General features: G+C 44.6%; 1 protein-coding gene across 1 annotated transcript in view; it reads right to left on the bottom strand.

Moving 5' to 3' along the window:
• The window catches only part of dph6 (diphthamine biosynthesis 6), a 222,786-nt gene that overhangs the window by 103,813 nt on the left and 108,874 nt on the right, over nucleotides 1–10,099 (bottom strand). The window contains exons 7-10 of the mRNA XM_084311213.1: nucleotides 4,642–4,736; nucleotides 4,395–4,488; nucleotides 2,383–2,533; nucleotides 1,642–1,767 (exon numbers count right to left, since the gene is read on the bottom strand). Of these exons, the coding sequence (XP_084167339.1) occupies nucleotides 1,642–1,767; nucleotides 2,383–2,533; nucleotides 4,395–4,488; nucleotides 4,642–4,736 (466 nt within the window). The remainder of the gene's footprint in view (nucleotides 1–1,641; nucleotides 1,768–2,382; nucleotides 2,534–4,394; nucleotides 4,489–4,641; nucleotides 4,737–10,099) is intronic.

The raw sequence follows: 10,099 nt of genomic DNA, 5'->3' as shown, positions 1-10,099 counted from the left end.
TGTCTTTGTGTGGTGGTGGCGCGTCTGCTTTGCCCTTCCAATGACGGACAGAGTCTCTGACTCAGGGCATCACCTCTGAACTATAAAAGGAGCATTTTCTTTTTATAAAGAACAAATAAATTCCTCCACCTCTTCAACAGTGTTTACCCACCTTCTACCCACACAACAAGTAGAAAGATGGAGGCACCTATGAGTAGGGATGCCCCGATCGTTATCGGCCGATAATCAGTATAAATATGCGATCGGTGATCGGTGATAATGCTTTATTTTCGCCGATCGTCAAAACCGATCTCACTCGCTGAGTTCTGTCTCAGACACCGGGTGGTGCGGCGTCTGCTCCTCCCTCCAGCCCCTCCTGCACGTATGTAAACACGGGTCTAGTCTAGTCTAGTCTAGTGGGACGGGAGGACGGCGTCTCCCTGAGCTAACGTTAGCTACCGTTACAAAATGACCCAGTCAACTATTCACTTTTAGTTTAATACATGATGAGGCATTGTCTAACCGAACGGTATCTAGCCGGCTAGCTACTGATAGCTCCTGATATCAACAAATGCTCCAGCAATAGTCTAGTAGAGACGTGTATGATACTCTCTGTTAGCTCACGTTAGCGCAAGTTAGTTCACTGTTCAAAACGAAATGTCCCATTGAACTAAATAGTTGTATTAACGTTATATATCCGGCTAGCAGTAGCTACAGATAGCTCCTGATATCAATGTCTTATAACACTGATTCAACGCGTATTCGAGCTGAGGTCATGTTGAATGTGATATGACCAAAGCACAGTAACGTTATACCAATAGGGTCCAGCTGCAGCGCAGGAGAATCCTGGCCGTAGCTTGAGGCTACTCGAGTATAGGGTCCAGCTACAGCTCCGGAGAATCCTGGCCGTAGCTGGAGGCTACTCGAGTACACACAGACAGTGGAGCTTGTTGCGTGGTGGCGATGTCTCGCAGATAATACAAGTACAAGTCTAATTATATAATATATATATTTTATAAAAAAAAATTAAAAAAAATTATATAAAATTATTTTTTTATTTTTTTTAATCAAAAACGATCGGTATCGGATCGGTATCGGCCGATATGGCTCACGACGATCGGTGATCGGTATCGGTGGCAAAAAATGTGATCGGGGCATCCCTACCTATGAGACAAATAAGTTGACCCTGTTTGTTTTGTTTGGGGTTTATAACGCTAGCAGCGGTGCTACAGTGGGTGTGTTTCCACTCACTATCTCATATCTCCTCTGGACAAAGGAATCCCCAGCCTTCTCCTTCAGATCATGTAAAAGCTCTAATTCTTATCTGATCGAAGAGAACATGGATTATTTAGGGTTAGAGGGTGTGTGGGTGTGTGTGTGTGTGTGTGTGTGTGTGTGTGTGTGTGTGTGTGTGTGTGTGTGTGTTACTGCGCAGCGTTTGGTTCTGTGATTTGAGAGAGAGAGGCCAAATAGAATTTTCTAGTAGTACCGTGTGTTTCTCTGAGCTCTGAGATGTTTAAGGGAGTTATCTGAGGTCTGGTAATGCCAGTTTGTTCCGTGTAGCGTGTATCTCTCTCTCTTTCTCTCTCTCTCTCTCCATCTCTCTCTCTTTCTCCATCTCTCTCCATCTCTCTCTCTCTCTCTCCCTCTCTCGTACCGTACCTCGCAGCAGAGTGAAAGCTGCCGTGGTTTGGCCATGGATCCCATGGTCTGAGCTCTGATGCCCATTGATGCCGGAGATCCACTGATAGCCCCTAGTGCTTCTGGGAGAGCAGGAAGGAGGGGCCACTGAGAGGGGAAGAAGGGGGGGGGGACGACAACAAGAGGAATCAGCTTTAAGGGAAAGAATTGGGAAAAAGACTACAGACTACTAGTTCAACGTCTGGATTTAGACTTCCTGAACATAAAAAAGGAAAAAGGTTTACTACACTCCTCCCCGCTGTAACAGAACGGCGTCTACGGGCCGCAGCGAGCGCTAATTCATGCATGATGTGAGCTAATTCATGCATGAACGGACCGCAGAGCGAAAAAGGGGAAAGGAATTCAAAGAAGGCTGTCGTAAATATGTTGTCGGAGTGAAATGGCCTTGTCAAACAATCATTCAAGAGATCTGGCGTCACGACACTGACTGCATGACACGGATACAGGGAGACATACATCACACACACACACACACACACACAAATAACTCAACATACCCATGAAACACACATGCACGTACGCCTGCATGCACACACACACACACACACACACACACACACACACACACACACACACACACACACACACACACACACACACACACACACACACACACACACACACACACACACACACACACACACACACACATATATATATTTATATACATACACATCTCAACACACAACAAACACTTCTCACCATAGTGCGGCTGACAACTAAGGTCGCAATTTGATGTAAATTCTAGCTGGTTGTCTGGAGCTTGATCAGCATATTCCGCCTCCTCAGTCATCTCGTCAATGGCGTTCTGGCAAGAACAACTACCACGGGGCAACGCTCCTGCCACTGCAGGCTGCAATAAAGGCACCAGAGGGAATACATCAGACCCAACACCACAGAACACGTCCGAGGAACCAGACGGAGAGACGCAGCATAACTATCAGTGTGTGTGTGTGTGTGCGTGCGTGTGTGTGTGTGTGTGTGTGTCTCTCACGACGAAGGCCCAGAGACACAAATAACTTCAAGGTGAATGAATATGAAACAACATGCTAACATATTCATGAATTAGGCGAATATGGAAAGGGGCGGCACTGGTATTTTTCTGATACTGTAGATTCAATCATGCCGGCTGTCAGTCAGAAGTCACGACTGGCTGCGTTTGAGAGACGTGTTTTTGGGTTTCAGGGGAGACAGGGGTTTTATATTTTCATTTCAAACCTTTATTTATTCTTGAAAAAGAGACGGTTTTATTTATCTGTTTATTTATATGTTGCCTCAGCGTGGTTCTTCGTCTTTAAATAACAAATCATTAGCATTCTCTAAGGCATGCATATTACCTGCCAAATCCTGCTGAGGCGTCATACATTAAAATACATATTTCATTTTCCCTCAACCCCCCCCCCCACGCTCCTCCGCTGTCAGCTGCATTAGGCCATATGATAATCAAATTAATTATACTTCAGCCCCCTCTCTCCTAGCCAGCACGGGGGGAAAAATAGCTTGACTAGCGTTAACGGAGGGCAAATGATGGCGGTCTGTCCCCACCCCCTGAGCCCCGATGCCATTTCCTCTAGTGCTGGTGTCAGCGCCGATCTGTCAGGCTGACGAGAAGAGCTTCAGACTGCTGCGCCGGGGCGGGTTCTCCCCTGGTCCCCCCCTTCTCTCTCTCACACACAGGCCCCGGATCTCCCTGCTCTTCCCCGAGCGACCTGCGAGGGGGCTACAGGGGTGTGTGGGGGGGGGTTGAAAATATATAGCTGGAGGGAGGGAGGCTGGAGGGTCACTGAGGTTGCGGGGAATGTTTTCTGTCCATAACAACCCAAACCCCCGCCAAGAACGCCCCCCCCCCCCCCCCCCCCATCAGGATAACGCAGATACACAGACAGACAGACACATACACAGACAAACACAAATACAAACATGACATTGAGAGGAACAAATACACATAAACACACATGGCGTATCCAGCAGGCTGGTCCCTCAATGTGACGTTTTTACAGCAGGCAACTCTGCAACCACAACACAGCCAGGAAACCCCACTATCAACTAGTGGATATCTTACTACAACAGACACTTTTAACCAGCGCTATTAACCCGCAGATAACCAAGGCTTCCCCCCGCGACACCCCGGTTATCTCAGAGGGAATGCACACCATCCTAGGATGAGAATGGGGTGTTTAAAGCGCCGCCATCTCTCTGTCGCTGGACCGCCGCTCAGCCGCTTCTAATATTCCATCACTGTTCCCTCTACAAGCCCAACGCATCCCCCCCCCCCCGCCCCCCAAACCCCCGCCTGCGTCCGCTTAGCCAGCTACCTGAATGCAAAGTGCCTTAATGTGAGCAGACATGTTTATTAAGCTGGGCCTAGTTTCAGGCAGCAGTGAATATTGCGGACGTCAAAGTAGGCCATGTGGGGCTAGAGGAGAGAGAGAGAGTTAGGGATGGAGGGGGGAGACCGAGAGCACGAGTGTGTGTGAGAGAGAGAGAGACCCTCTGGAGGTTGATAACCCACTGCCCTACAGTGCCCCCCCCCACCCCCCCTTCACATCCACAAAGTTATCAGGCACCGAAGGGCACTTGTTTTGCCCTCAGAGTGACTTTAATATAATCGCTCCCCCCAAAAAGCGGCAGCTCTAACTTTTGCCACAAAAACGTATCGATTCAACATTGAACAGCATCAACAGTTCACTCCTTCTGAGCTTCTTTCGACTCACGGCGTCTTTGTCAGCCGCATGCATCTCGGTGAAGCGCAGGTAGCCGACCGGAGCGAAGGCGTCTGGCGAGTGGATCACCGTCTCCACCGCATCGCTGCACAGAGGAGCAAAACAAACCGTTTGGGAGAGTTCACTTCGCAGACGCAAAACGTAACAAGCCCGGCCCCTCTGTAGTTAATCCAGCCAGACGCCGATAAGACGGGAACTCTGTTCCGAGACAAAACGAAACATATGGCGCTGTACTCACATGATGATCTTCTTCTTGAAGAGCGGGCAGTCGAGGGTGAAGGTCTCGTACTCGCCTCCCTCTCCGCATATATGAACTCCATATTTCTGAGAAAGCTGGTCACAAAAAAAATAACAATCTGTGATTTGTTGTTTGACCATATTGGTTTGGGGGTATATTCACATTCTCAAAGACGTTTGATCTGCAGATGGAAAATACGCTATTTGGACACTTTGTTAACCCATTGTAAATCGGATTCTAGATCTGTTATACTCTATTTGGACACTTTGTTAACCCATTGTAAATCAGATTCTAGATCTGTTATACTCTATTTGGACACTTTGATAAGCCATTGTAAATCAGATTATAGATCTGTTATACTCTATTTGGACACTTTGATAACCCATTGTAAATCAGATTATAGATCTGTTATACTCCAGTCAATCAGCTAGAAAACGTGTCTCCATTATTCTCGTTCATCTCATATTTTTGATGGTAATTATGGTTGTTTATGTTTGGATCACTGATTGGGCCAATTCACTGAAATCTGTACATGTGTGTCAGTGAGTGTCAATCAAGTCTATCCAGGGTTACTAGTAGAGTAAATCGTATTATTATATTTATAAAGAGCTTTACAACTTATGCCTCACATTCACCCATTCACACACCGATGGTGGAGCCGGTAACCTTCAGAGTGCTTGACCTCCTGAGCCACTGTGTCCACCAGAGTGTCTACCAGAGGGGGGGGGGGGGGGGTATATTGACGAGGCTTGACAACAGAGGTTCAAAGATAACTTCACATTTATTGGCTATTCGTTTCTTTATATCGCTTTATCCATCGGGCTGCTCGTTTCCAACTCTGTGTGTTGACAATGATATCCTGGTGTGACATCATCAACTACGGCAACTTAGGACGCTCAAACATCAAACTCAAACCTATTACATCACGCTCTCTCGCTCTCTCTCTACATTGTCAAACATGTACACTAAAGTTAAGTTATGTTGGAGTTTTATTGTGTTTGAGTTGTTTGAGGGAAAGAAACCCTCTGTCCTGCATTCATTTTTATTTTCACTTTGTGCTGCTTGATTTAATTGTATTTCATGAAAAAAAGTGTTTTTTAGAGATGGAAGTAACTTGAGAAAGGTTTTGCATTTTTCTATTGCAGTTTTGCACAATAAATGTACTTAAAATACCTCTGTACTATGTGAAATATGTCCTAGTAATACAAGAGTACAGTAATAGCTGCCAGTGTTTTACCCCTTCAGAAGCATTTATATAGACATTTTAAGATGAATATACCGTGATATATACCGTTACCGTCTATGCTTCAAATTATACCGTGATATAAATGTTAGACCATACTGTCCAGCCCTACCAGATGTCTACCAGAGTGTCTAACAGAGTGTCTACCAGAGTGTCTACTAGAGTGTCTACCAGAGTGTCTAACAGAGTGTCTACCAGAGTGTCTAACAGAGTGTCTACCAGAGTGTCTAACAGAGTGTCTACTAGAGTGTCTACCAGAGTGTCTAACAGAGTGTCTACCAGAGTGTCTAACAGAGTGTCTACCAGAGTGTCTACCAGAGTGTCTACTAGAGTGTCTAACAGAGTGTCTACCAGAGTGTCTACCAGAGTGTCTACTAGAGTGTCTACTAGAGTGTCTACCAGAGTGTCTACTAGAGTGTCTACTATAGTGTCTACCAGAGTGTCTAACAGAGTGTCTACATATGGTGCAAGATTAGATTTGATTGGAATTTCCTGTCTCATATTTAGTTTAATTTGTTGCATTGATTTGTTCCATAAATGCAAACCGTTCACCATTAGGGACTGATTTGAGAGGATGAATACAGGATTTGAATATTGGCCAAACATTTTGAAATGCATATGGTGCAAGATGAGATTTGTTGATTGAAGGCACAAGTTAAAGAAGCATAGTGGGTCTAATTGTGATGCATATGCCTGTGTATAAGCAGTTTGTTATTAAAATGACAAAAAAAAGTATTAAACCCAGCTAGGACAGATTCTCTCTGCTACTGATTGGAATTTCCTGTCTCATATTTAGTTTAATTTGTTGCATTGATTTGTTCCATAAATGCAAACCGTTCACCATTAGGGCCTGATTTGAGAGGATGAATACAGCATTTGAATATTGGCCAAACATTTTGAAATGCATATGGTGCAAGATGAGATTTGTTGATTGAAGGCACAAGTCAAAGAAGCATAGTGGGTCTAATTGTGATGCATATGCCTGTGTATAAGCAGTTTGTTATTAAAATGAAAACAAAAAAAGTATTTTATGGTATCTTATTAGGAGGGGGTCCGCGAATTTCATCAGAGATGTTTGGGGGTCCCTGGGGGGAAAAAGGTTGGGAACCACTGTACTAGAGTGTCTACCAGAGTGTCTACTATAGTGTTTACCAGAGTGTCTAACAGAGTGTCTACCAGAGTGTCTACCTGAGTGTCTACTAGAGTGTCTACCAGAGTGTCTACTATAGTGTCTACCAGAGTGTCTACTAGAGTGTCTACCAGAGTGTCTAACAGAGTGTCTACTATAGTGTCTACCAGAGTGTCTACTAGAGTGTCTACCAGAGTGTCTACCAGAGTGTCTAACAGAGTGTCTACCAGAGTGTCTACTATAGTGACTACAAGAGTGATTACCAGAGTGGCCATCAGAGTGTTTACTAGAGTGTCTACTAGAGTGGCCATCAGAGTGTTTACTAGAGTATCTACTAGAGTGGCCATCAGAGTGGCCATCAGAGCAGCGGTTCTCAACAGGGGTGCCGCGGCACCCTAGGGTGCCTCAGAGAGCTGCCAGGGGTGCATTGAGATTTAAAAAATTATAATAATAATAATAATAAATAAATTCTTTAAATTCTTTTTGGATTACAGAAAATTATCACTAAAGTGCTACCTGTTGCAGCTGCACTGTTTTCCATGAAAATACCATATTTGGATAAGTTTGACCATTTCTCAAAATCTGAAAATCATTATTTAATAAAACACAGAAAAGAATCACCAAATTACTCTGGATTAAAAAAAACTTTACAGACAACACTGAGACAAAGCTTCCTGACACATCTCCATCCAAACTCTTGGAAGAACTCATTGAAATCTCATCTGATACCACCTGGAGAGCTCGTTTCAGAGTGTGGTGCTGAGTACCATGTATCTCATGATGCAGCAGTTGAGGTGTTGATACCATTCAGCACCACATATCTGTGTGAAGCTGGCTTTTGAGCCTTGAGGATGACATGCGTGTTGCCTTGTCAAAGATCTCCCCATGTATTGACCGTATTATTAGCCAGCAGCAGCAGACCTCGCATTGAGCTAGAAATGTCCACAGATAGCCCTTTTACACCGTCCAGGCTCCTTGCTGGAGCCGGTTCCCGAATGTAATCTTGCACCGGCCGGCGCGTTCAGACCGGGATTAATTGGTTCAGAACGTGACAAATCGCTGCTCAGCTGGCACCGGAAAATAGTTGGTTTTTCCTCGCGAACCGTGACATCATCAGTGGGCGTGTCTGTGTCATATTCTAGGCTGTGAAGACGGGGAAAGTAGAGAGTCGGCATTGCACTCAACCGATTCATTCAACAGGAAGCGATTTGCGAGTACAATACACCATCCAACCAGAGTGGATAAAGAAATGCTCCAGAAATGAATATGCGTAGGGAAAGGCTTAACGAGTCAGCGCGAGAGCGCACACACAAAAGCACACACGCATGATATCTGATTTATTAATTCCAAATAATGGACGACGACCGCAATTGGCACTTGAAAAGTGTAAATGATGGATTAGTCAGTAGCAATTCATGACGGCTCGTTTAGCTCAGCTGGTTAGTGCCCTGCCTGTGGACCATATGGTCCCCAGTTCGAATCTCTTGGATACTTATTTTTTTTCTGTAACGTTAATTCATTTATCCACTCTGGTTGATAAGATAACATATTCCTTTATTGATCCCCTTGGGGATCCCCTTGGGGCAGGGCTGTACGTTAACTTTTTTTGCACATAGCACTGGTGCTACAGAGGTTGATAGTTTTGTAGCACAGGCCAAAATCTTGTAGCACAAGTATAAAACGTGTTATATTTGTAACAGTCACAAATGTGCCTATTGTATTTGTGTTATTTAGTTGCAGTGCCATGTTTGGCTGTCATTTAGTATATCGCCATGTGTTATTATTACTATGATACTCTCATATGCTATTTTCAATTAATATCATAAACAACATAAGGAATATTAGCATAATTTTGAGTGGACTGAAGGAATGAGTCAGTGTTAATAGTTTTAAATGCAAATAATTTATTGAAACATAGAAGTGGGGTCGGTTGGGACACACACTCACACACACACAATGGGGGACCCTGATGTAAACAAGACAAACGTCTTTCTCTGGTCTGCATCCCCTTAACAATTGTGTGTATTGAGCCGTACTGTATTGTACCCATTCTGCAATCTGTTAAATAAAGTTTTCATTCATTCACACACACTGTTTCAACTCACCACCCCCGCATCATATTGTAGTCTAGTCTGTCTTCAAACTTCCACTCCTCTCGAAACTTGTTTATTTGAATATCAACATTATCTGTCCATCCTCAGTTTACTATAATATACTCCTGTCCTGAGTCCTGACTAGTGACTTCATCGTCTTTCCAAACGCACGCACACACACACACACACAGGGAAGGGGAGAGAGTGCCCCCCCATTTCCCTTTCCCCAGTCCACACTGTCTGCTGGCTCTGCCTCTGATCAGGATTAGCTTGTTAGCTTGCTAACGTTGTAGTGATTGTAATGGTACATAAACGTTAATTTCGGGCGATGTGCGCATAAAGGAATGGCGACGGTGCAAAGCATGTAGATGCATTTGACCCGTTGCGAGAAAAAAAAAACACCACAGACTTATTTCGGGACGTGTAGGCGCACTGCTGTGTTAACGCAGCAGTGCGCACCAACCGACCAACGCGCTGCTCTGCTTGCAGAAGCGCGGATATGACTCGTCGAGTTGTCACAAGAGTTTTTTCAAAATAAGAGTATCATATGCACCTGAACGTTGCTAGCTTTCGGAGCCTAGCTGGAGCTGCGCGTGGGCAGAAATGAGACCCGCTACAGGATTTTCAAAATAAGAGTATCTATATGAACCGAATCCCTATCGCACCAGTGCTATTGAAGTAAATCCATCTATCGCACAGACCGCTGTTGCTGTAGCACGTGCGATATATATGTCGCACTGTACACCCCTGCCTTGGGGCATCATAGCAGCATGGGGGGGGGGGGGGGGTACACAGGTAGTAAAAACAACACAAGCAGTGTAAACAAATAAGTCAATATAATTGACTATCTAACCAACTGAAATATACAGTATTCACAGTATCACAGTATTCACATAAGGTGCAGTATGCATAAGGTGGTGTTATTGTCCTTTTTGGGACACCAGAGTGGATTGTCCATTATTTGGCATTAACACTATGACGACCGGCGTGGCC

This window comes from Notolepis coatsorum (genome assembly GCF_963971535.1).
Source record: "Notolepis coatsorum genome assembly, chromosome: 3".
Classification (NCBI taxonomy): Eukaryota; Metazoa; Chordata; class Actinopteri; order Aulopiformes; family Paralepididae; genus Notolepis; species Notolepis coatsorum.
Note: the sequence above shows the minus strand (reverse complement) of the source record. Positions and strands in the feature narration are given on the sequence as shown.